Raw genomic sequence first — 25264 nt, 5'->3', positions numbered from 1 at the left:
TAATATGGCTTTTGGTAGTCTGTGTGCTGATGGGTGGGTTTGTGTTTCTGTCTCATTTGTAGTTTGTTGTGAGGTGTCCAGCACTGGCAGTTGCAGACAGTAGGACGGAGCCAGGTCTCAGACTCTGATGCAGGGCTCTGTGAAAGTTCTCTGCAGTTAATATACCCTGTGGCTGAGAACTCCCTAGTAGTCTAGCATCCTGGATTCAGTGCTCCCTCCCCAGAGTCTCCTACTTGACTTCTGATTGAGTAGTCCAGACTTCAGAGGTTGCTTGTCTGTTCTGGAGGTCAGAAGTCCAAAATTGATCTCACTGGGGTAAAACCAACGTGTGCAGCAGGTCTGCAGTCTTTCCTGGAGGTCCTAGAGAAAAATCTGCTTTCTTTTTCCAGTTTGTAGATGCTGCCTGTTTCTCCCCGTTTCAAGGTGAGCAATGGCCAGAGTGTCCTTCTCACAACAAATCACCGTAACACTGACTCTTTCCATATTCTTTATTCCATTTTGTTTATAGTTAATATTTTGGACAGACGATTAATGGCATAGGACATCCTTCCAAAATCTCTTGTTTGTTTGTATGTTTTTGGTTTTTTTTTCTAATTGGGGTATAGTTGTTTTATAATGTTGTGTTAGTTTCTATTGTACAGTGAAGTGGAGTTCCCTGTGCTATACAGCAGGTTCTTATTATCTATTTTATACATATTAGTGTATATATATGTCAGTCTCAATCTCCCAATTCATCTCACCCCTCCCTTACCAGCCTTTGATTTCCTAACTTTATTTCCTTTTGTCACTTTCCCCACTTCTTCCTATTTCTGGGGCATTTCTTCAACTTTATCAGCCACCTTCTAATGTTTTGATTCTCCTATATGTTTCTTGTTCTTTGTTTTCTTTTAAATAATATCCTCATTTTATTCTATGGATATATAATATGTTCCCTTATTTCTCTAAGGATATTAAGCGTATGGTTTTCTTTTTTGTTGGTGGTGTTTTTTTCTTCTTTTCCTCATATTGTCTGTTTACTCCAGAATTTAAAAAAAATATTAAGAATTTCAACCACATATAGTATGTACCCATCACCCAATTTCAAAGATTATCAACTCATGAACTATCTTATCTCATTTATACCTCTGCCACTGGATTATTTTTGCTTTATTTTTTATTTTGAAATAATCTCAGTCTTCAGAGAGGTTGCAAAAATGATACAGAGAACTCCCATATACCTTTATTCACATTTACCACTTTTAACTTTTTTATTTGTTTATTTACTGGCTGCGTTGGGTCTTCGTTGTGGCGTGCGGGCTTTCTCTAGTTGCAGTGAGTGGAGGCTACTCTTCATTGTGGTGTACAGCTTCTTGTTGCAGTGGCTTCTCTTGCTGCGGAGCATGGGCTCTAGGCACACAAGCTTCAGTAGTTGCAGCACGCAGGCCCAGTAGTTGTGGCTTGCGGGCTCTAGAGTGCAGGCTCAGTAGTTGTGGTGCATGGGCTTAGTTGCTCCGGCCTGTGGGATCTTCCCCGACCAGGGCTAGAACTGTGTCCCCTGCATTGGCAGGCGGATTCTTAACCACTGCGTCACCAGGGAAGTCCTAAAGCTTGATGATATTTAGATTCAAGTTTTTGGCAGGAATACATCACAAGTGGTGGCCCTTCCTCAAATTCCTTTGTTTGTTTTAGTCCCTCCCTCCCTTCCTTCTTGCCTTCCTTCTTTTGCAGGGCATGGCATGCGGGATCTTACTTCCCCAACCAGGGATTGAACCCGTGCCCCCTGCATTTCAAGTGCAGAGTCTTAACCCATGGACCACCAGGGAAGTCCCATGTTTTGGTTTCATTCTTTTTTGTTGGAGGTCATTTCAAAATGTCTTGTAATTCTTGATTTTCCATTCATACTTGAGTGTCAGCAACTGAGAAATTAGTCGGAAGCTTCCAGTGTCTGACCAGGACTTGGTTTGTGTGCTTTTCTCTAGGGGCAAGCCTGCTTTTTCATTGATGGAGATGGGGCATGGGTGTCTTTATCTCGAAGTCTGTTAGGTCTTCTTTTGAGAAGATTCTTCCAGCTTCTGATTGGGAGCCGAGGAGTGTAGCTGCCAGAATTCTGAAAGGAGACTGGGGGGAGGGAGCTGGATGCCCTACCTGGCAGAGTTGGGGAGGAGACCAGGGGTCCCAAATGCTCACCAAATAGACTTACATTCAGTCCCCTCATTTGTGACCTGGGGCTTCAGTTCTGGGTGCCTTTCCTTGTTCCTTCTAGTTCTGAGTGCTTCTGGAATTCTGTTGGCCTACTTCTCTTTGGTATCCCACTCTGTAGGTTTTCACTTCTTCAAATCTGTTAGGCTAGTTAATTTTCTTCCTGTTGCAAAAATTTATAGAAATCTTTCATTTCCTGTGATCTCTTCTCCCATCTCTCGGACTTTATGGTTTATACCCTTTTATCCTTTACTGTCATCTTAGGAGGTCAGTCTGTAGGTTTAACTTGGAGTCCACACCTAGTGATTTTTGTTTTCCTTTTATACTTGGTATCATTATGTATATTCCAACTCAAACGTAAGTTCATATTCATGTAATTCCTTACTGAGACCAAACTTATGTCCTGATCTTTCCAGTAGTTATGTATCTCACCTGTCAGTTTCCAGACAGTGTTTTAGGTGCTGGAAATACAGTAATGAGGAGATCAGATATGGCTTCTGTTTTCATGGAATTTATATTCTAATAGAAAAGGCCGATATGTAAAGTAGTTAGAATGTTGGCACAGAGCATTAACAAAAAGCAGTCTTTGACCGTAAGTAACGTTCCATGGAATCATTATAACAAGACAGAAACCTAAGGTAGTGACCTGTTTATTATAGCAGTGTTTCACAAAAAAAAAAATCTTTATTTGAATCATCTTTCAGTTTAGTTTATTTACAGAACTAGTCACTAATGGTGACTTTCATTACTTGGAATGTGGCACTGGAAAGATTAGAGCTTAGGTTTGAGTTCAATAAGGAGTATTCATTTTTGCATGGATAAACCCTCTTTTCTGGCTAACTCCTTTTCTGATTGTCATTGAAATATGTGACCTCGATTATAAAGGGTCATTTTCTTCTTTTAGAATGGAAGTTTCATTATGAATGCATCACAGTTACTCAACACAGGACATGTCCACCCTGTTAGCTTTCCTCCACCATGTACTTAAGTCTTCCTCCTTTGTTTTACTACTTATATTAGTTTACAAAGCCTGCTGTAACAAAAACCACAAACTGGGTGGCTTAAAACAACAAATGTATTGTCTCAGAGTTGTGGAGGCTGGAAATCTGAAATCAAGATGTAGACAGGGCCGTTCTCTTTCTGAATGCTCTGGGGAAGGATCTGTTCTGTGCCTTTTTCTTAGCTTCTGCTGTTGCCAGCAGTCCTTGGTGTTCCTTGGCTTGTAGACCCATCAGTCGAGGTTCAGCTTTCATCATCACATCATGTTCTCCTTGTGTGTCTGTGTATTCATATGGCAGTCTCCTCTCCGTGTGTATCTGTCCCTCTGTCTCTTCTCCTCTTTTTATAAAGATGCCAATCATATTGGATTAAGGGTCCACCCTATTCCAGTAAGACCTCATCCTAACTTATATCTTGATTACATCTGGAAAGACTGTTTCCAAACAAGGTCACATTCATAGGTACTAGAGGTTAGGAGTTCAGTATATCTTTTCAGGGGACACAGTTCAACCTACAATATTGCTATTCTTTGCACTAAGAAATTTTTAAAACTATATTATTTATTAAGTTCGTAATGAATATTATTGGTAGACATTATCACTAAATGAAAATGAAAACTGTACACTGATCAAAAACTGCCTGAAGATTCTTATAGGTAACATTGATAACCATAAATATTAATCTGGGGGAGGGGGAAGGGAATAGGAAATCTTGGCCTCTACTGGTATTCTTATGAAAGGAAGTTGAAGGTCTTGGAACATCACCTAAACAGGACGGGTGAGCCAGTCATAACCTTTTGAGTGTGGCTCACTCTCCTCTCGGTTTCATTTCTTAGAAAATAACTTTTAAAAATGCAATTACAATTTTTGTTTTTAAATCAGCAGTTTGGCTTCCCTGGTGGCGAAGAGGTTAAGAATCCGCCTGCCAATGCAGGGGACACAGGTTCAACCACTGGTCGGGGAAGATCCCACATGCCACAGAGCAACTAAGCCTGTGCGCCACAACTACTGAAGCCCACGTGCCTAGAGCCCATGCTCCACAAGAGAAGCCACGACAATGTGAAGCCTGAACACCACAACAAAGAGTAGCCCCCCGCACCACAACTAGAGAGTGCTCACGCACAGCAACAAAGACCCAACACAGCCATAAAATTAAATAAATTAGTTAATTAAAAATCAGTGACTTTCCAGGAATTCCCTGGTGGTCCAGTGGGTAGGACTCCATGCTTCCACTGCTGAGGGCAAGGGTTTGATTCCTGGTTGGGGAACTAAGATCCTGTAAGCCACTCAATGCAGCCAAAAAAAAAAAAAAGAGTCACATCAGGGACTTCCATGTTCATCTATTGTTGAATTAAGAAGGAGGTACAGAAGACTAGAAGCTGATGTATAGCTGTTCAGAAATGTAGCTCCTTAGAGGCTTCAGGTAATTTACTCTCTTTTTCATTCTACTTTTTCTTATAGTTAGAAGGGCAAGATGAAAGAATTTTTGATACATGAAGAATCTGTTCACTGAGAAGTGTGTATCAAGCCACTGCTTGAATTTTCATCAAAAAGGGATTAAGCGGAAAATGGAGAGGAAGGCTGACTCCAGGTGAGTGATGGGACTTGACAAAAAAGATAACTGAAATTATGGCCCATAGAAAAGCCTGTAAATATTTTGTGTGTGAAAATCATAAATTTTTAAAAAGTAATTTTTTCCTAAATCATGAATAGTGAGATAGGAATGTGGGGTAAATGGCTTCTTGTTGGTATTTTGGATTTTTCACCTAGAGAATAGTGTATAATGCATATTTCATACTTTATGTTATAGTCAATATCCATTTTGAGTGTGTGGAGATATCTGTCATTAAAATTTTGACTTTGAGCAGAAACAAGGATGATTTTCCAGAGAAGTTATGACATCGAGGCTGGCTAGTATATCTTTCTCCTACTTTTGATCATGGTTGCTTTCAGCCTGCATTAAGGTTCTTTTGATTCCAAATAGGAGACGCCAACTCTGGCTAACTTAGGAAAAAGGAGGGAATTTACAAGAAAGAGACTGCAGTTTACTAACGAACCTCAGTCTCACAGTGGTGGGCCTCTGACTTGTGACTGGCCCTGCATGAGAATCCCAGCTGTAAGACGGATTGGTTCAGGGATGGGCATGTGACTACATGGGGACAATAGAGGTTTTCCTCTAAAGCTGAGACAGGCATTAAAGAGAGAGACCCACCTCATGCTGAGGTTGCTGTGGCAGCCTTTGCAGTCTCCACCCTGTAGAGGCAACAAGGACCCTGTACTGTAGGAGGTCTGCATGTCAGCATGCTGAGAGAAGAAGGAAGAGCTAATAGTTTGAGACATCAGTTCTAGTCCTTGAGGCTCTGGTTCAGAATTTTTCCGAAGCATGTGAGCTGGGGAATCACCTCACGTATGTTTAGTGTGTCAACTGTATGTTTAGCATGTTATCGTATGTTTAGTATGTCATCTGTTTTCTTTTGGGACCCTTGAGAGTTTTTATCATGACTGGTGATCGGTTTCGTCTGTTGAAATGATTGAATAGTTTTTGTCCTTTTCTCTGTTAATAGGGTGAATTACATTAATCGATTTTCAGATGTTAAACTAGCCTCGCATTCCTAGGATAAATCCAACTTGGTCATGGTATTTGTTACATGGTTTTTATATGTTGGATTTGGTTTGCTGATATTTTTTGATCATTTATGTGTTTATAACCACAAGGGATATTGGTCTGTATTTTGTGTGTGTGTCATATCTTTGTCTGCCTTTGGCATCAGGGTAAGATATTGGCCTCAAAGAATGATTTTGGAAGTGTTCTGACCTCTTGTTTTCTGGAAGAGTTTATAGAATATTGGCATCACTTATTTTTTAAATGTCTGATAGAACTCATCAATGAAGCTATCAGGACCCGGACTTTTCTTTTTAGAATAATTTTTAATTACTAATTCAATTTCTTGTTATAGATCTATTCAGAGTTTCTGTTTATTCTCTAGTCAGTTTTTGTGATCTGTGTTTTTCTCGGAATGTGTTCATTTTCTCTAAGTTGTCTAATTTGTTGGCATAGAGTTCATAGTATTCTTTTATAATGCTTTTAATTTATGAAGGGTCAGTGATAATGTCCTTTCACTCCTACTTTCGGTGATCTGTGTCTTTTCTCTCTTTTTTCTTGGTTTCAGCTAAAGGGTTGTCAATTTTGTTGAAAAGCTCCTGCTGTTATACTGACAGCAGCTAATGGGTTCCTATTGCTTGCAACCTAGGATCCTAACTAACGTACAGAAGTTTTTTATAGAATCGACTAGGTCTTGGGCAAAGTGGAAGCCAGGGTAGCTGGAGAATCCTATTCAGCAGTTTGGACCCTTCCTCCTGAGCAGTGCCATCTTTGTGCTTCAGCCCCCACCTCCTATTCAGACCGTGTCTCAGCTCAAAATTCAGGTCTGGGAGAATTAATCTGGTCTGTCCATTGTGAGTCAAATTTCTCCCCCTGCTCTAATCAAGTGGGACTTGGAGGCGGATCGTGGCGTGCCGAGCATAGCTGCTGAGGTCCTACCCCTGCTGATCCCACAGAAGAGGGACCCATCCTCAAAAGCTGAATCCACACCCTGACAGTGTTTACCTGTGATCCACAGAGTACTCATCAGGCCTGCTTTACTTCATCTTCTGAAGCAAATTAACCATGGCCTGTTTCCTCGAATACCCTGCAGCTTTAGGTTGGGGAGCCTTGAGAAGGGAGTGAATTCCCTAGGTATTCTGCTGTAAAGCAATCTGAGATCCACTGTTGTGAGTCCTGCGGGGCTCCTTGGAGTTCCTTGACTCTCCATGAACTTTCCTTCTACACTGTGAGTGCTGAGTATTCACGCCCAGCTCTTTCCATTTCCTGACTCCTGGGTAATTCCTACTCATATTTCCAAACTCAACTCCAATGTCATCTCCAGGAAGCCTCTTCTGACCACCCTGTTCCCACCCAGTGTGGATTAGACACCCAGTGTGTACGTTCCCATAACACCCCCAGTTTACCTTTTTCAGAGCATTTAGTGATTGTTATTCTCATTGTCATCTCAATATACCAGAAGCCCTCGAGAAAACTGTCTTTTATCTTTATGTATTTAGTGTCTCACCAGCAATAGGTGCTCAATAAACTTTTACTGAATGAATGAAGTGTGTGTGTATGTATGTGTTTATACATATATAATATACACTTATACATACATCTCTTTAAAATCTGAAGCCTTTGTGGGTCTATTGTTTCTGTTTCCTTAATCGTGGAGTCTAGCTTCTTTGTGTGCTGGACATTGTATATGAAAATTATGTATAAGAACGTCTGTAGGCTTATGATGAAGGTGGCTTCCTTCAGAAAGGATTTACATTTCCCTCTGTCTCCTTGGTACATTACTAGTCTGCAGTCATCTTAAACCAATTATAAGGCTTCCATTCCTTGACCCTGGTAGAACCCAGGCTATAAATTCCCACCAGGCTGCAGAACTTTCCATTCACTCACCCCCTTAATTTTGTGAATGGTCCCTGAGTCTTTTGGAGGTGGACTTGTGCTTACTAAGCTGATGTACGAACCAGCATGCTACTTACTTTAATTCATTCAATGCATAAAGTACCAGTTTATTTGTTTACACTGGGAAATACAATTACTAGGGAAACCAGCAGTGTATGCCACCTTTCTCCCAGTAAGGCACCTGCTGCAGGAAGCCATGTTATACTCCAGAGATTTCTTAGGGAGTTTGAAATCAAAATGTGGGGACATAGTTGATACATCATCTCCATGATGACTGCAGAGTTTGCAAATCTGTGTCACCCTCTCCATACTTAGAACTTTCCAGTGACTCTTATTGCCTTTGGGCTCCAATCCAAACTCCTTAGCTTTGCTCCAAGGCCTCTCCATAGTCCATTTCCTAGCCTCATTTCTTACCACTCTATACCTCATACTCTGTTTCCAGTTATCCTACTCTGTTAGTTTGGATTAGGTTCAGAAAGTCCAAAGTAACAGATGCTAAACAAGGTAGAAGAGATTTCCTTTTCACATACAGGAAATCTGGAGGCAAGTGGTTATGATGGTTCTGTCCAGTAAAGTCCTTATGGACCCAGGACCTTCCCCCTCTCCACACCACTGTCTCTGGGATGTGGTCCTCATCCTCCTGGTGCAAGTGCACAGCCATTCCAGGCAGCATGTTGAAGGAAAATAAGAAGAGAAAGTGTACATTGGCTGGATCTTAAGGCAGATTACAGGTTACAGGAACCTGCCACCTGATGAGCTTACCTACATCCTCTTAGAACTTAATTTTAGACGCAGTAGTTAAGAATCCACCTGCCAATGCAGGGGACACGGGTTCCATCCCTGGTCTGGGAAGATCCCACATGCTGCGGAGCAGCTAAGCCCATGTGCCACAACTGCTGAGCCTGTGCTCTAGAGCCCACGTGCCACACTACTGAGCCCATGTGTTGCAACTACTGAAGCCTGTGCACCTAGAGTCCGTGTTCTGCAACAAGAGAAGCCACTGCAGTGAGAAGCCTGCGCACTGCAGCAAAGAGTAGCCACAGCTCTCCACAACTGGAGAAAGCCTGTGTGCAGCAACGAAGACCCAGTGGAGCCAAAAAACAAATAATAAATAAATCTTAAAAAACCCAAAAACCAAAAAACTTAATTTTAGAAGTTAGGGGTAGGGGAGCCTGGGGAAATGTAGTCTTTATCCTGGGCAGCCATGTGCCCAGCCAAACATTCTGTTACGTGAAAAAGGAGAAAATAGATATTGGGTGTCAGTGTCCTATGCTTGCTGTAAGCTATCAACATCTTGTTTTTTCCTTGTAAGACATCTTCACATTGAGTACGTATTTGTCTTTGTGGCCCCAGGCCTAGATATGTTGCTGGGGGTATAGCAGGTCCTTGATACTAAGTGAATAAATGAACACTACAGGGTACACCTTCCAAGTAAATAGTTATGAATTGGTCAGAGCATACCTTCCCCTTGGCAGTTTTTTGGTTTTTAAATTTTTCTTAATTTTTAAAAATTGAAGTATAGTTGATTTACAATGTTAGTTTCAGCTGTACAGCAGTGATTCAGTATACGTATGTATATTCTTTTTCAGATTCTTTTCCATTGTAGGTTATTATAAGCTATTGAATATAGTTCCCTGTGCTATACAGTAGGTTCTTGTTGCTTATTTTATATATAGTAATGTGTATCTGTTAATCCCAAACTCCTAATTTATCCCTCCCCAGCTTTTACTTTTGGTAATTATAAGTTTTCTATATCCATGAGTCTATTTCTGGGTTTGTTTGTTTTTAATGTTTATTTATTTATGTGTTTCTGGCTGCACCGGGTCTTAGTTGAGACATTCAAGATCTTCGTTGTGGCATGCAGGCTTCTTAGTTGTAGCATGCATGCAGGATGTAGTTACCTGACCAGGTATAGAACCCAGGCCCCCTACATTGGGAGCTCAGAGTCTTATCCACTGGACCACCAGGGAAGTGCCTATTTCTGTTTTATAAGTTCATTTGTATCATTTTTTAGATTACACTGTAAGTGTATCATACGATATGTATCTTTCTCAGTCTGACTTCATTTAATATGATAATCTCTAGGTCCATCCATGTTGCTGCAAATGGATTCGTCTATCCATTCATCTCTCGATGGATATTTAGGTTGCTTCCTTGTCTTGGCTCTTGTAAATAGTGCTGTTGTGAGCATTGGGGTACATATAGCTTTTCGAGTTAAGAGTTTTTGTCTTTTCCCCTTGTCACTTTTGGATGAACATTTTCTAATTCTTTCTCCTCACTTCCATTTTTCTGTATTTTTTGGCTAATCGTAGTCCTGTTGACATTTTTTTAAAAAGTAATTGTATTCTTATATTTTTAATTAAGCCAGGCTCCTCCCCTGTTCTTCATGATATTTGGATTCTGATGTTGTGTTTTTTTAAAGTGCCTTCTGTGTCATCTGTTCCCTATTTTCATCCTTATGTCCTTCCTCTGTTCCATAATTTAACAAATTTTATACTGCCTACCTAGAGCCTGGCAGTGTGTTAGGGGCTGAGTACACATTAGCAAATAAAAATGGTGCCTGTCATCCTGGAGCCTTCCGATGAGAAACAGACAAATCTGTGGTTTCAGTCTGTGATCTCTTCCTTTAGATGTTAGAATAACTTAGATTTCTGGGGTTGCCTGACTTACACCAATGTTGGTATCTTTATGGTCTTTAAACTTCCAGAGCTGTGAATAGTTTATCTGCTACTTGACTCACTAGCTGGTGAGGAGGAGCCCAGAGTCTGATGAAAGGAGAGAGCAGTGGGCAGTGATGACTTTAGGCGTGGGCTTCCCAGTCTGACTACCTGTTTGTTATGTAACAGGGCTTCAAAAGGACACTGTCCCAGCACAACTTCCATCAATTTGCTCTTTCACAGGCTCTTAACTTTTTAGGGCTCCTTTCATTTTTATTTTATAATGAGTGGGATGAAAGCCTTATTTTTAAAATTTTTGTTAATGTTTTAGTTTGAACTAATTTCAAATTTAGAGAAAAATTGCAAGACTAGGACAAAGAACTTTATACCTTTCTTCTCCCAGATTCTTCTGTTGTTAACATTTTACCACATTCATCTGCCTGTCTGTCTGTCTGTCTCTCTTTTTCCTTCTCTCTCTCTCTCCTACCCCCCTCTCTCCCCCCTCCCTCTCTCGGCATTTTCATGTCATTTGCGGACATGTGCAGAGGGCCGAAACATTTTAGTCACTGATGCACAGGCTCCCAGCTGAGGTCGAACAGGGCAGTGCTCTGCCTTCTTGTTTCAGCTCGTATTGTAAGCAAGCGTTCTTTTCCCAGTCTGTGTAGTTCCACATTTTCACAGTTTTGTGCTTTTTGTTCATGGTTTTGCTGTTTAAAGTGGCCTTTAGGGACTTTCTAGGTGGCGCAGTGGTTAAGAATCCGCCTGCCAATGCACGGGACACAGGTTTGAGCCCTGCTGCAGGAAGATCCCACGTGCCGCGGAGCAACTAAGCCGCAACTACTGGAGCCCACGCACCTAGAGCCCGTGCTCTGCAACAAGAGAAGCCATAGCAATGAGGAGCCCATGCACCACGCATCAACGAAAACCCAACGTAGCCAATAAATAAATAAATTTTTTAAAAAAGAATAAATAAAGTGGCCCTCAATCATAGTGCTGAAGTGCTGTCTGGTATTGCTAAGTGCAGGAAGGCTGTGATGTACCTTATAAAGAAAGTGTATGTTAGATGAGCTTTGTCCAGGCATGAGTTATAGGGCTGTTGGCCATGAGTTCAATGTTAATGACTCACTATGTGTATTAAATAAGGTGTCTTTAAACAGAAGTACACATAAAGCAAGGTTCTGTATTGATGGGTTGATATGAATGCTTTTGAAGGCTGGCAGGAACCGAACCATGTATCTTCCCTTAGGGACAGTGGTTTAGTATATTCACTAACTCAGTGTTTATGTAGACTTTATAGAACTTACCACAAATAAAGAGAATCAACTATATCCATATTTCTCCCCTCCCCTGGACTATTTGAGAGTAAGTTGAAGGCTTTTGTCCCAAAAATGTTATTTATAGCAAAAAAGAAAACAAAATGTAAGAAAAACTTCCTTTTTTATTCATTTTGTCTTTTTAGTCCCCTTTAATTTGGTAATATTTCTCAGTATTTCCCTCCCTTCCATGACCTAAGCATTTTTGAAGAGTTCGGACCACTTACTTTTTATGCATATTTCTCAGTTTGGGTTTGTTCAGTGTTTCTTCATGATTAAACTCAGGTTGTGCATTTTTGGCAGGAGTTTCACAGAAATAATGCTGTGTTCTCAGCACATCGATACCAGGAGATTTGGTCCTATTACCATTAATGTTAACTTTTATCACTTGGCTAAGATGATGTCTGCTAGGTTTCTCCACTATAAAGAAATAAGTATTTTGTGGGGAGATATTTTGAAACTACATTAATAGCCTGTTTCTCATCAAACTAGCACCCACTTGTTTTTATATCCATTGATGATTCTGGTCTGAATCAGTTACTACTGTGATGGTTCTTAAAAGTTTATTAATTGCATTCTCCTGCAAAGTAGAGCTTTCCATTCTCCCTCATGTATTTATTTTTACTCATTTACTTACTTATATCAGTATGGATTTGTGGATTCCTATTTTATTTGATGGGTTTTAATCTATTACTGCTGAAATTGCCCCAGATTTGGCCAGTGGGAGCCCTTTATTGGGATTCCCCTTAAATGACATTAAAAAAAGAGTGTGTTAGGACGAATGACTCCAAGGTACCCTCCAGCTCTGTAGCTCCTGCCTAGAGCCTACGACCCAGCCGCACCGACCTCCAGAGGGGGCGGGTGTTTCTGTCAGAGGTTGGGCTGCTTATTGTCCTTGAAGCAGAGTTATTATCATTCCATCTCAATGAGCTTATCTGTTTAATTTCACTTGTGTGTTAAAAGGTGTTTGCATCACATGCAGAGATAATTTGATTCTCTCCTTTCTCCCTTACTCCTCAAATTTAAGGTCTTTTAGGGATGGTGCAGTTAAGAAACCTTATTCTCCAAAGATACTGTCCAAAAAGAAGTCTCCTGCCTTTTCTGGGATCCGGAGTGAGATATCTAGGGCCAGTCACCCTGTACAGTATCCCCCCTCACATGCCAGGACCCGCAGGGGCCGGCTAAGAGAACTGCGCATCAGGTGAGCTTGCAAGGGGTCTCCTGCCTCAGTGACTTTTCCATTGTTCTCCCTTCTTGGCTAAAATGAGGAGATGATTCTTATTCTCTTATCTCAATTAATTGAAGACCTTAATGCCTGTTCTTCATGGCAGAATGTTCAGAGTATTTAGGAATCTGTTGATGTGAAATCTGTCATTGAATGTTTTCATTCATGGTCTCCAGTTGTGCCCCACATGTGTAAGCTATAAAGAGTCTTCCAGAAAAAGTCTAAACATGGTCCAAGAAAATGATCATTTTCTGTTACTCTTGATTAGGTCTTTGAAAGGTATTCTTTTATTCATTCCACAAAAATTTATTAGGTGCTTACACAGCCAGATGTTATGCTAGATGCTGAGCGTACAAGGTGAATAAGACATTCCTGGTCCAAGACCTCATGAAAGTGTAAAATCAGGTAGGCTTGGCAGACTGTTAAACAAGCCACAACAGCGAAGTGTGGTAAGTGCTATGAGAAGGGAGGATGTGGTACCACTGGCCCATGTGGCAAGAACAGCCACGCCAGCATAGCCAGCAGTGACTTCCTAGAGGAGGTGGAGTTTAGCCAAGTCCTGAAGGATAACGTAAGAATAAGCCAGGTAAAGGGCAGGAGGAAGAAGAGCATTCCAAGCTGAACTTGGAGATTAACTGGCCAGGACAAGCCAGCTTTTTCTGTGTGTTCCAGGCACTGTGTTAAGTGCTGGGGATACCATGAGTCCCTGCTCTCATGGGCTCACAGTGCAGAGGGAACAACAGGCACCCTGTGAGCTGCTTCCTGGGATTTAGTGTCATAATAACGTTACACTAGGGGTTGGAGCAGGGGGCTAAGAGTACCAAGCTGCTTGCTCTGTTTGGTTGGGGCAGGTCCAGGAGGGCTTCATGTAGGAGTGAGCATTGAAGATGAGCCTTGGTGGGTAAGTGGGCATTTGCCAGGTGTTTTAGGCAGGAAGAATACTGTGAACAAAAGCACAAGCATATACTTCCTTTCCCTCATTTCTGAAACCTTCGTTGACAAAATACTTTATATTGAAAGTTTTTTAGAAAATAGTCTTGATTTTTAGCTTTATAAATCTGTCCCATCCTGTGCTCTGTTTGATGCAGGATTATCTATACATGATTCACCTTTTGACTCATACTAGTATCCCACCCCTGGGGACCTTAAAGGTTCTGTCTCCTTTCCAGAAGATTGATGGTATAAACCAAATGGAGTTTTAAAATGTGTATGTCATTTCTTTTCTTCTTTCAGATGCGTGGCCAGAAAGTTCTTGTATTTGTGGATTCGAATGACTTTTGGAAGAGTTTTTCCCTCTAAAGCCAGGTAGTATTAGCTCAGAACACCAAACTTCTGCTGAGTTCATTCTAGGTTTTTGCTTTATACTAAGCCCATATTTAACCTTTACTATGGCCTGTGTTGCGTTCCTCCCCTGCTCCTCCCCATCCTCCAGGAGGTATATCATGTAATGGTCACTTAACAGCTTAGTGTAACTGAATGAATGTTTGCCCAGGAGAAGTAAATGAGCTCTTTCAGGTCCCTGGCGAGACTGACAAATTGACTTGGTCTAGGGCAGAACCTGGGGAAAAAGTTGGCATTGGCAAGGGGAGTGACGTGTAGTCAAGAGGAAGTCCCTCTGCCCATAGCTTCACTTTAAGGTCGCTTTGGCTGCAGCACCCTAAGTGGACCACAACGGGAGGCCACCGGGGTCAGGACACCGTGCAGGGGCCCAGGGGATGGAGAGAAGGGGCTAGTGCAGGGAATGTTCCAGGGAACTGACAGCCATTGAGAATGTAGCGTTTTTATTTTATGTATTTATTTTAACTTTGGGGGGGTGCTGCATTGGGTCTTCGTTGCTGTGTGTGGGCTTTTCTCTAGTTGTGGCGAGAGGGAGTTACACTTCGTTGCAGTGCACGGGCCCCTCAGTGTGGTGGCTTCTCGTTTTGGAGCATGGGCTCTAGGTGTGTGGGCTTCAGTAGTTGCGGCACGTGGGCTCAGTAGTTGTGGCTCACGGGCTCTAGAGGAGAGCTCCATCGTGGTGCATGGGCTTAGTTGTTCCACAGCATGTGGGATCTTCCCAGTTCAGGGCTTGAACCTGTGTCCCCTGCATTGGTAGGCGGATTCTTAACCACTGTGCCACCAGGGAAGTCTCAATTTTTTTGTCTTGCTTTCCTTGTTCTCAGGGGCAGAACTGATCAGAGTTAACATAGTTTGCCATTATCGGAAGACTCTTGTTTTTCTTTTTTTACTCAATTGAGTATTTTATTTATTATCCTCCATTAGTTTAGAAGTTATATACTCCTTTATTCTTCTTTTACTGACTGCCCTAATGAATGTTTGTTTAACTTATTGGGGTCTAATGTTAATTGGTTTTTTTACCCTCTTCCCAGGCAAGGCAAGGTCCTTCGAACACTTTAACCCTGCCTGTCACTGTCCCCACTTATATGCCCTTATTGTAATGTATTTTAATTGTTTATTATTTATTTATTTATTTTTAATTAAATTTTTTAAAAGTTTTTTTTCTTTTGTTTGACTGGGCCACGCGACTTGCAGGATCTTAGTCCCCCCACCACAGATTGAACCCCAGGCCACAGCAGTGAAAGCGCCCAGTGGATTCCCTGGACCACCAGGGAATTCCCTGAATTCAGATTACATTTTCAAATCTGCAGAAAATTATTACTCTCATTTTACACAGCCAGTGTTCATTTAGATTTATTCATGTGTTTACACTTCCTGTTGTTCTTTGTTTCTTCCTGCATCTCCAGGTATCCATCTGTGGTGATTTTCCTTCTGTCATTAAAACATTCCTGAACATTTCCTTCAGAGTAGGTCTGCTTGTGATGAATCCTCTCAGATTTTGTCTAAAAATGTTTCTATTTCACTTTCATTTTGGAAAGATATTTCACAGGGTATATTACTCTACATTGCCAGTTTTTTTCCCCAGCACTTTAAAGATATTCCATTGTCTCATGACTTCCATTTGTAAGATGTTGGTCTAATTGGCACTCTTTTGAAGACTCATTATTTATATTATTTTTCAAAGATTTAATATGATATGCCTAGGTGTGGATTTATTTTATTTTTTTAAGGACTTTTGTTGAGATGTAATTAATATACAATAAACTGCATATATTTAAGGTATACATTTGATTTTTCTTTCTTATTAGTAATGTCTATATGGCAATCCCAATCTCCCAATTCAACCCACTCCAGACCCCCCCAGATTTATTTTCCTGACGTCTTAGCTCATTTTGAAATGGGTTACAGGGTTGTTTATTTGTTTTCTTGGGGTGTTTTTGTTTTTTCCTGTTTTGTGGGCACATCTTTCTGGCATAGTTTTTTTGTCCATAGGCCTGTTGTTCTGCTCCTTTTCTTTTCTCCTACAGTAACTTTGTATAGGATTTGACCTCATTTACTTTTCTGTTGCTCATTTTTGTGTGAAATTAATTTTGCAGACTTCTAGAGTGAAGTGAGGTTTAGTTAAGCTTTCCTAATTTCACTGAGCCCTCTCTTCTGTCTCTTTGTAGTGTTCACAGATGTGGCGGCTTGCTCAATGGGGTATCTGGCTCATTCCCCTACCATGCTTGATCTGATCCTCTCTTTCCTTGTCTCTTTGTACTTCTCCTGCTCAGTTTCTGTTCTGCTCCCAGCAGTTCCTTCTTAGTATGAAGCCCTGTCTGTTTTTGAGGTCAGGTCGGTTTTGAGACTGTAGGGGCTGAACTGCTCCAGTAGCTTCAGCTCTTAGGTGAGTGCTGGTTTTGGTGAGAACAAAACTCTCACTTTCAGCTGCTGGTCTCAAGTTGGGCCTCTACATTTCCAGTGACTACTTACTGGCCGATCTGGGTTCTCTTGGTCTCAGGTTCTCAGGTACCATCTTCATCGCTTCTTCTGTACAAATGTTAATACCATGGCAGTCATTTGACTCTGGGTGATTTGTCCTCATCTGCTTGCACTTTGGGATTTTAGGCATACCTTGTCACCTAGTTTTGTTTTAATTGATACATGAGTTTTTGGTTTTGCTGCATGGTTGTTCTGTGTGTTTTATAAGGATTCAGAGATTGAAAAACTGTCGCTGCCTCACTATCTTCCCCAAATCCTTTTCCTGCTTAATTCTGTTAGACTCATATTTGACTCATATTTCACTAGAAACCTCTTTTCAAATAATACCTATTTATATTCCAAGTACTTGGGAAATGCTGATTGTGTTAGGAATGCATTTGGCTCCAAGTAAGAGAAAGTCTGACAACGGCTTAAAAATTTGGGATTTGCTTTTTCTTACAGTCTAGAGGTTGGTATTGGTTAAGCTGTTTAGTGATGTCATCAGAGACTCAGGCTTTTAGATCCTTTCCAGTTCACCATCCTTAGCATATAGGCCCTTTGTCCTCAGAGATGACACTGCATAGTTGCAAGATGACTGTTCTAGCTTTACACAGGAAGGGGGAGGAAGGGTGGTGTCAGCTAGACTTGTCTCTTTGTCAGGAAGGCAAAGCTTTCCTAGAAACTCCCAGCTGCATTTTGCTTCTGCCTCATTGGCCAGAGCTATGCCACTGGCCACGTTTAACTACTGAAGAGGCTGGGAAAGGAACCCTTTCAGCCTTTCTAGTGGATGCTGGTGAGAAAGTAGGGGCTTGGCGGTGGGTATTGGGTATCTTTGACTAATGTCTGCCTCACTGCGTTAGAACATTCACATTGTACTCTTTTTCTTTTCTTTGCTCTTGAGTGGTGACAGGAAAGAATATTGGACTGGATTTTAGGAGACCTGAATTTTGGTTCTTATCTAGACCCTAGGTAATCGTTTGATCTGGAGTTAAGTTACGGTGCTGGGCCTCAGTTTCTCAAATTGTAAAATGTGAGAGTGAGAATATTTTTTCTCTAAACATCTATCAGAATTATAATTCTGATGCTGTGTTTTCACTGACTTTGGAATTTGTGATGGGGTGGTTTGTTTCAACTTGTAATCTCTTTTTTAATCAAGTGGGTTATTTGTTCATTGCTTTGGGCAAGGTTGGGCACATTGATCTTTGCCTTTTTTTTTTTTTTTCCATGTTGAATTATTTATTTTTCACTTTTAGGAATTTAAAGGGGAATGATATACCAGAAACTTCAGAATAATGCCTTTATATCCTTGGGGAATGTTTTAACTTTTATAAACTGAAATTGTTTTATCATTAATAAACAGAGCCAAAATGACCATTGAATTAGTAGGACAAAAGTAATACAGTATGTGTCCATATGTAAGGCAGTCTTAAATATGAAGTAATCACCTCTTTTTCTGAAGAGAAGACCTGAACAAATATTACTTGGCTAATTTGGAAAGTAGATAAAACAGTCACATCCATTTAGAGTATTTAATTTGTCAATATTTCTCCCTCATTCTTAGTTTAGGCCTTGTTTCCTATTTTCTTGAGAAAATAGAAGTAATAGAAGAGACCTTCACTCCATCCACTTGCCACCAGCATCTATCACCATATGACCTGCTTTCCCTACTGTTAGGCAGATGAACTGTTCATGTTTTCATCTGTGGCAAAATCTTTTTGTGCTGTATTCCCCTTGTGCCTACTCTAGGCTATCACACTAGCAGGTTTTTTTTTCTCTCTCTTTTCTGCATCAGTTTTCCCCTCTTTACTGGATCAGTTGCACTCGTATATAATGCTATTATTTTCCTATCCTGAAAGGAAAAAAATCTCTTTGGTACTACTTCATCCTTCAGCTAGCTCTCTATCTCTTTGCCCTTCTTTACATCACATCTCCTGGCCATCCCCAATCTCTCCAGCACCTCTTTTTGTAGTCTCAAATCCATCTTATGAGGCTTTTGATTCCACCATGCCACTACAACTGTATTTCCTTTTGTAAGGTCACTACATTTGCTAAAATCAATGCTGAATTCTTAAATTTCCTCTTCCTTGACTTACCGAGAAGCATTAGACAGCCCATCATCCCCTTCTTCAAGGAGCCCTTTTTTCTCCCAGCTTCCAAGTTACCATCCTCTCAGTACTTCCACCTCTTTGCTTCTCTTTTGTTGGTTCCTCCTCATCTAAGTACCTCACCCCCAGTTCTTGCACTGCCTGTCTATCTATCTCTCAACCGTGACAACCTCATTAAATCTCTGATGATTTCCAGACGTACACACCCCGCCCAGACCTCTCCCTTGAACCCTGGCCTGCTACACCCATGACACTCCACTCTGTGCCTGGTAGACGTTATCACTCAGTATGTCCATAACCAAAGTCTAGATTTTCCCCACAGACCTCTCTGCTGAGTCTTCTCCTCTCCAATAGAGGAAACTCCCATCCCTCCAGGGACTCCGATCAGAAACCTGGGAGTGATCCTTGGTAACTTGTTCGCTCACTCCCCAAGTTGCAATGCCAAATGCCAAAGTTATGTTTTTTTGTTTTTAAGAACTTTTATTGAGATACAGTTAACAGACAATAAACAGCATATATTTAGAGTGTACAATTTGGTATCCCAATCTCCCAATTCATTACCCCCCAACCCTCCCCGCTTTCCCTACTTGGTGTCCATGTGTTTGTTCTCTACACCTCTGTCTATTTCTGCCTTGCATTTCCTCTCTCATAATTGTTAGCATTTGCCTTATGTATTGAGGTGCTCCTATATTGGGTGCATATATATTTATAATTGTTATCTCCTCTTCTTGGATGGATCCCTTGATCTTTATGTAATGTCCTTACTTGTCTCTTGTAACATTTTTGATTTTAAAGTCTATTTTATCTGATATGAGTATTGCCACTCCAGCTTTCTTTTGATTTCCATTTGCATGGAATATCTTTTTCCATCCTCTCACTTTGTCTGTTTGTGTCCCTAGGTCTGAAGTGGGTCTCTTGTAGACAGCATATAAATGGGTCTTGTTTTTGTATCCATTCAGCCAGTCTTTGTCTTTTGGTTGGTGCATTTAGTCCATTTACATTCAAGGTAATTGTCGATATGTATGTTCCTATTACCATTTTCTTAATTGTTTTGTTTTTGTTTTTGTAGGTCCTTTTCTTCTCTTATGTTTCCCACTTAGAGAAGTTCCTTTAGCATTTGTTGGAGGGCTGGTTTGGTGGTGCTGAATTCTCTTAGCTGTTGCTTGTCTGTAAAGCTTGTGATTTCTCTGTCGAATCTGAATGAGATCCTTGCTGGGTAGAGTATTCTTGGTTGTAGGTTCTTTCCTGTCATTACTTGAAATATATCATGCCACTCCCTTCTGGCTTGCAGAGTTTCTGCTGAGAAATCAGCTGTTAACCTTATGGGAGTTCCCTTGTATGTTATTTGTTGTTTTTCCCTTGTTGCTTTTAATAACTTTTCTCTGTCTTTAATTTTTGTCAATTTGACTACTATATGTCTTGGCGTGTTTCTTCGTGGGTTTATCCTGCCTGGGACTCTCTGTGCTTCCTGGACTTGGGTGGCTATTTCGTTTCCCATGTTAGGGAAGTTTTCAACTGTAATCTCTTCCAGTATTTTCTCAGGTCCTTTCTCTCTCTCTTCTCCTTCTTGGACCCCTATAATGCGAATGTTGGTGCGTTTAACATTGTCCCAGAGGTCTCTTAGGCTGTCTTCAGTTCTTTTCATTCTTTTTTCTTTATTCTTTTCCACATCAGTGATGATCACCATTCTGTCTTCCAGGTCACTTATTCACCCATCTGCCTCAGTTAATCTGCTGTTGGTTCCTTTTAGTGTATTTTTCATTTCCGTTATTGTGTTGCATATCTCTGTTTGTTTGCTCTTTAATTCTTCTAGGTCTTTGGTAAACTTTTTGATCTTTGCATCCAGTCTTTTTTCAAAGTCCTGGATCATCTTCACCATCATTGTTCTGAATTCTTTTTCTGGAAGGTTGCCTATCTCCTCTTCATTTAGTTGTTTTTCTGGGGTTTTATCCTGTCCCTTCATCTGGTACAAAGTCCTCTGCTTTTTCATTTTCTCTGTCTTTCTGTGGCTGTGGTTTTCAGTTCCACAAGATGAAATACTGCTGATACTGCTTGATAGTGCTGTCTGCCCTCTTGTGGAGGAAGCTGTCTAGGAGGCTGGTGGGTGCTTCCTGATGGGAGGGACTGATGGTGGGTAGGGCTGGGTGGGTGGAGCTCAGTAAGGCTTTAATCCGATTTGGTGGGCTGGTGGGCGAAGCTCAGTAAAACTTTAATCTGCTTGTCTGCTAATGGGTAGGGCTGTGTTCGCACCCTGTTGGTTGTTTGACCTGAGGCCACCTAGTGCTGGAGCCCACAGGCTCTTTGGTGGGGCTAATGGCAGACTCTGGGAGGGCTCACACCAATCAGCATTTCCCAGAACCCCTGCTGCCAGTGCCCCTGCTTCCTCCGTGAGCCACAGCTGCCCCCCCACCTCTGCAGGCACCCCTCTAACACCAGCCGGTAGGTCTGGTTCAGTCTCCTATGGGGTCACTACTCCTTCCCCCTGGGTCCTGGTGAGCACATTTTTTTGTGTGCGCTCCGAGAGTGGAGTCTCCGTTTCCCCCAGTCCTGTGGAGGTCCTGCAATCAAATCCCACTGGCTTTCAGAGTCTGATTCTCTGGGGATTCCTCCTCCTGTTGCTGGACTCCCAGGATGGGAAACCTGACGTGGGGTTCAGAACCCTCACTTTAGTGGGTGGACTTCTGCTGTATAACTGTTCTCCAGTTTGTGAGTCATCCACCCAGCATTTATGGGATTTGATTTTAACACGATTGCGCCCCTCCTACCATCTCATTGCGGCTTTTCCTTTGTCTCTGGATGTGGGGTATCTTTTTTGTTTTTTTTTTTCTTTTTTTCTTTTTTTTGTTTTTGGTGCACGGGCTTAGTTCTTCCGCGGCATGTGGGATCTTCCTGGAGCAGGATCTTCCTCTGCATTGGCAGGCGGATTCTTAACCACTGCACCACCTAGGAAGCCCCTAATGTGGGGTATCTTTTTGGTGAGTTCCAGTGTCTTTCTGTCGATGATTGTTCAGCATTTAGTTGTAATTCCGGTGCCCTTGCAAGAGGGAGTGAGCCACATGTCCTCCTACTCCGCCATCTTAATCTTATCTCTGCCAAAGTTATGTTGATTCAACTTTCAAAATAGACTCAGACTCCAAGCTCTTTTCCGTACGTCCACTTGCTACCACCCTGGTCCAGGCCATCATCATGTCTCCCCTGAATGACTCCAGGAGCCTCCTCACTGGTCTCTTGCTTCCAGCTTTGTCCTTAGTCAGTCTCTTCACATAGGCAGTCTGAGTAAATCCAGTCACATCACTCTTTGGCTCAGACCTCAGGCAGCTTCCCATCCTGCTGACAATAAAAGCCAGAGTCCTTACTATGGCCTACAGACCAGTCACCTCTTTGTTCTACCTATTTATGGATCTTTTCTTTTTCATTTCTGCCGTTATAGTTTTAATTTCTAAGGGCTCTTTTTTGTTCTTTGAATATTCCTTTTTTTAACTAAAATAACATCCTGGAGGCTTATAAGTTTTTGAAGTTAATGTAATGTTTTTAAGATTTTTGTCTACTCTGTTTCTTCAAAGCTTTTTTCTGTGTGCTTTTGTTCACTGTCTCGTGTTGGAGTCTTTCCTCAAATGTCAAGAGGTCCTTTTATTGTCTGCTGATATTTAAGGGTTTGGCACTAAAATACTAATTTTAGAAGCTAACAAGGTGAGTCAAAAATTATCAGCACTCCGGTTATGTTAAAACTTCTATAAGTACTACAGCCAGAGGGCTGGTAATTTTTGACTCACCCTTGTATATATACCTATTCAGTGTATGCATAGGGACTTGTAAACTGAGGGTTTCCCTTTAGGCTTTTGAGGCAGAGACGAGGTAGTTTCATTGGGAGACCTCCATCTGTCAGTATCTGAAGGAGAGAAATCCTCCTTCTGGGGTGGAGTGGGGTGGAGGCAAGTGGCGGTGGTTATAAGCTTGGCGGCAAGCAGAGGAGAGGGAATGTGGGTCTCACTGTGTGGTATGTAGACTCTCGGTTTAGGCCCATCTCCCGAGCTCTGCCTGGTGTTGGAGAGTCCAGTGCCCCTCAGGTTCATCCTCTCCAGAGATAAGCCCGGGTCTCTGCTCGGTAAATAATGAGATCCAGGGGCCTAACTGCTTCTTACATAGAGGCTTGCACACAGTCCTGTGTTTTTATCTCCACCCAGGGCTCCCTGCTTCCTGATGCCTCTTGTTCCCATGCCTTTCTGGGGTTCATGCCACCAACCACTCGCCCCTTGACTCCCCCCGCCACCGGACACCGAGTTCTCTGCCTTCTCTCACCTCTGCCTTCTCTCATTTGCTGATCCAGTTGCCACTCATCTGCCTGCTTTCTGTCATCTAAAATGTGTTGGCATCTCTTGGCTAACACTGTTTCTCCTATTCTCTTTCTTTGTGGGCTTACACCCTTTGAAAGTATTTGCTGTTATTTTAGTGAAGTTTTGGGAAAGGGAGGAAGTAGATGGATAGATAGTAGATGGTAGAAGGAAGCACGTGCAAATGGGTGTGGTTCTTTTCCACTAAAAATTTTAAAAATTATGAACAAAGATACTGTTCACAAGTTTTTTCAAACTAAAGAAATGTATAATACAGGAAACACCAGTCTCCTATAATCCTTCCCTGAGACAGAACCACTGGTGACAGTTTAGTATTCTGGAGATCTTTTCAGGCTTTTAATATGTATAATATAATAGTTTATGTATGTACACATACATGTATGCATATAGATAGATATGGTTTATGTATACATATAAATATGTGTGTACATACATTTTATACAGATATATTTCGTGTATATTAACTCCAACATATGAGTACTGGAAATACAAAAAAAAGTTAACTTTAAAAGTTTAGAGGACTATCAACAGATGAATGGATAAAGAGGATGTGGTACATATATACAGTGAAATATTACTCAGCTGTAAAAAGGAATGACACTGGGACATTTGTAGAGACATGGATGGACCTAGAGACTGTCATACAGAGTGAAGTGAGTCAGAGAAAAACAAATATCATATATTAACACATATATGCAGAATATAGAAAAATGGTACAAATCAGCCAGTTTGCAAGGCAGAAATAGAGACACAGATGTAGAGAACAAACGTGGACACCAAGTGGGGAAAGCGGGGTGGGGGGGGGATGAATTGGGAGATTGGGATTGCCATATATACATTACTAAGAAGAAAAAAACATCAAATTGTACACTTTAAATATGTGCACTTTATTGTATGTCAATTGTATCTCAATAAAAGTTCTTAAAGAAAAAAAAAGTTTAGGGTACTTCCCTGGCAGTCCAGTGGTTAAGACTCTGAGCTTCCACTGCAGGGGGCGCAGGTTTGATCCCTGGTCAGGGAGCTAAGATCCCACAGGCCAAAAAAAAAAAAAAAGTAATAAAAAATAAAGTGAATTTTAAAAAGTTAAAAAATATACCTACCACGAGGTAGCTTTATTTCTTCATCCAGTGATTTTTCTGGAGCATCTTCCATTTCAGTATTTCTAGCTCTATTCATAAAATATGACTGTGTAACATTGATTGAATTTGACATTGATTGATTTTAAGCTGTCCCTTTTTGATGGGTATTTCTGGTGATTTTCTCTTTTTATTTATTATGAAAAATAGTGAGGTGAATTTCTTTTTTTTTCCCCCGTTATTTTTCAAATTCTTTTCCCATTTTGATTGTTACAGAATATTGAGCAGAGTTCCCTGTGCCATACAGTAGGTCCTTGTTGGTTATCTGTTTTAAATATAGCAGTCAATCCCAAATTTCCAGTCTATCCACCCCCCCCCCCCCCCGCAGCAACCACAAGTCTGGTTTCTGTGTCTGTGAATCTGTTTCCCAGGTAAGTTCATTTGTGTCATATTTTAGATTCTGCATATAAGTGATATCATGATATTTGTCTTTCTCTTTCTGACTTATTTCACTTAGTGTGATAATCTCTAGGTCCATCCATGTTGCTACAGATGGCATTACTTCATTCTTTTTTATGGCTGAGTAATATTCCATTGTATATAAGTACCACATCCTCCTTTATCTATTCATCTGTCGATGGACATTTAGGTTGCTTCCATGTTTTGGCTGTTGTAAATAGTGCTGCACTAAACATTGGGAGGTGAATTTCTCTAGGTATATTTTTGCCAGCCAGTTTTTTAAAACCTGTGAGTGGGTGAGGAGGAGGGACACGTTAGTAATCTACAGAACAATGAAGAGACATTCAGAGTGACTGACTGGCCTGAATTCCTGAGGTGCCAGTCTTCCTGACCATGCCTGTTAGCATCAGCACAATGTCACTGTCCTGCTGCTTTCTTTCTTAATAGCTTTTTCCCTTCATACTTTCTCTTACTTCTCTTTTGCTCTTGTTATAGCTCCCTTAGTCAGACTTCAGCTAAACTAATATATTCTGTTAAATCCTAGGAATACCATTAGGCATTTGCTTATTTTATAACTTTTAATCTCCCGGGTATGTAAATGAGAA

The 25264-nt window shown here is 41.2% G+C and overlaps 1 protein-coding gene across 13 annotated transcripts in view; it reads left to right on the top strand.

Moving 5' to 3' along the window:
- SFI1 (SFI1 centrin binding protein) overlaps positions 1-25264 on the top strand; it is a 94278-nt gene that overhangs the window by 15110 nt on the left and 53904 nt on the right. For 10 of the 13 annotated variants that reach the window (XM_057744374.1, XM_057744372.1, XM_057744378.1 and 7 more), the window contains exons 2-4: positions 4638-4767; positions 12672-12845; positions 14103-14174. In XM_057744374.1, coding sequence (XP_057600357.1) covers positions 4670-4767; positions 12672-12845; positions 14103-14174 — 344 coding nt within the window. In that variant the 5' untranslated portion in view covers positions 4638-4669. The remainder of the gene's footprint in view (positions 1-4637; positions 4768-12671; positions 12846-14102; positions 14175-25264) is intronic. The other 3 variants (XM_057744383.1, XM_057744382.1, XM_057744371.1) reach the window with 2 other exon arrangements.

Source organism: Hippopotamus amphibius, chromosome 8 (genome assembly GCF_030028045.1).
Source record: "Hippopotamus amphibius kiboko isolate mHipAmp2 chromosome 8, mHipAmp2.hap2, whole genome shotgun sequence".
NCBI classification, from domain to species: Eukaryota; Metazoa; Chordata; class Mammalia; order Artiodactyla; family Hippopotamidae; genus Hippopotamus; species Hippopotamus amphibius.
The sequence above is the reverse complement of the archived record's forward strand: the minus strand, read 5'-3'. Positions and strand labels throughout refer to the sequence as shown.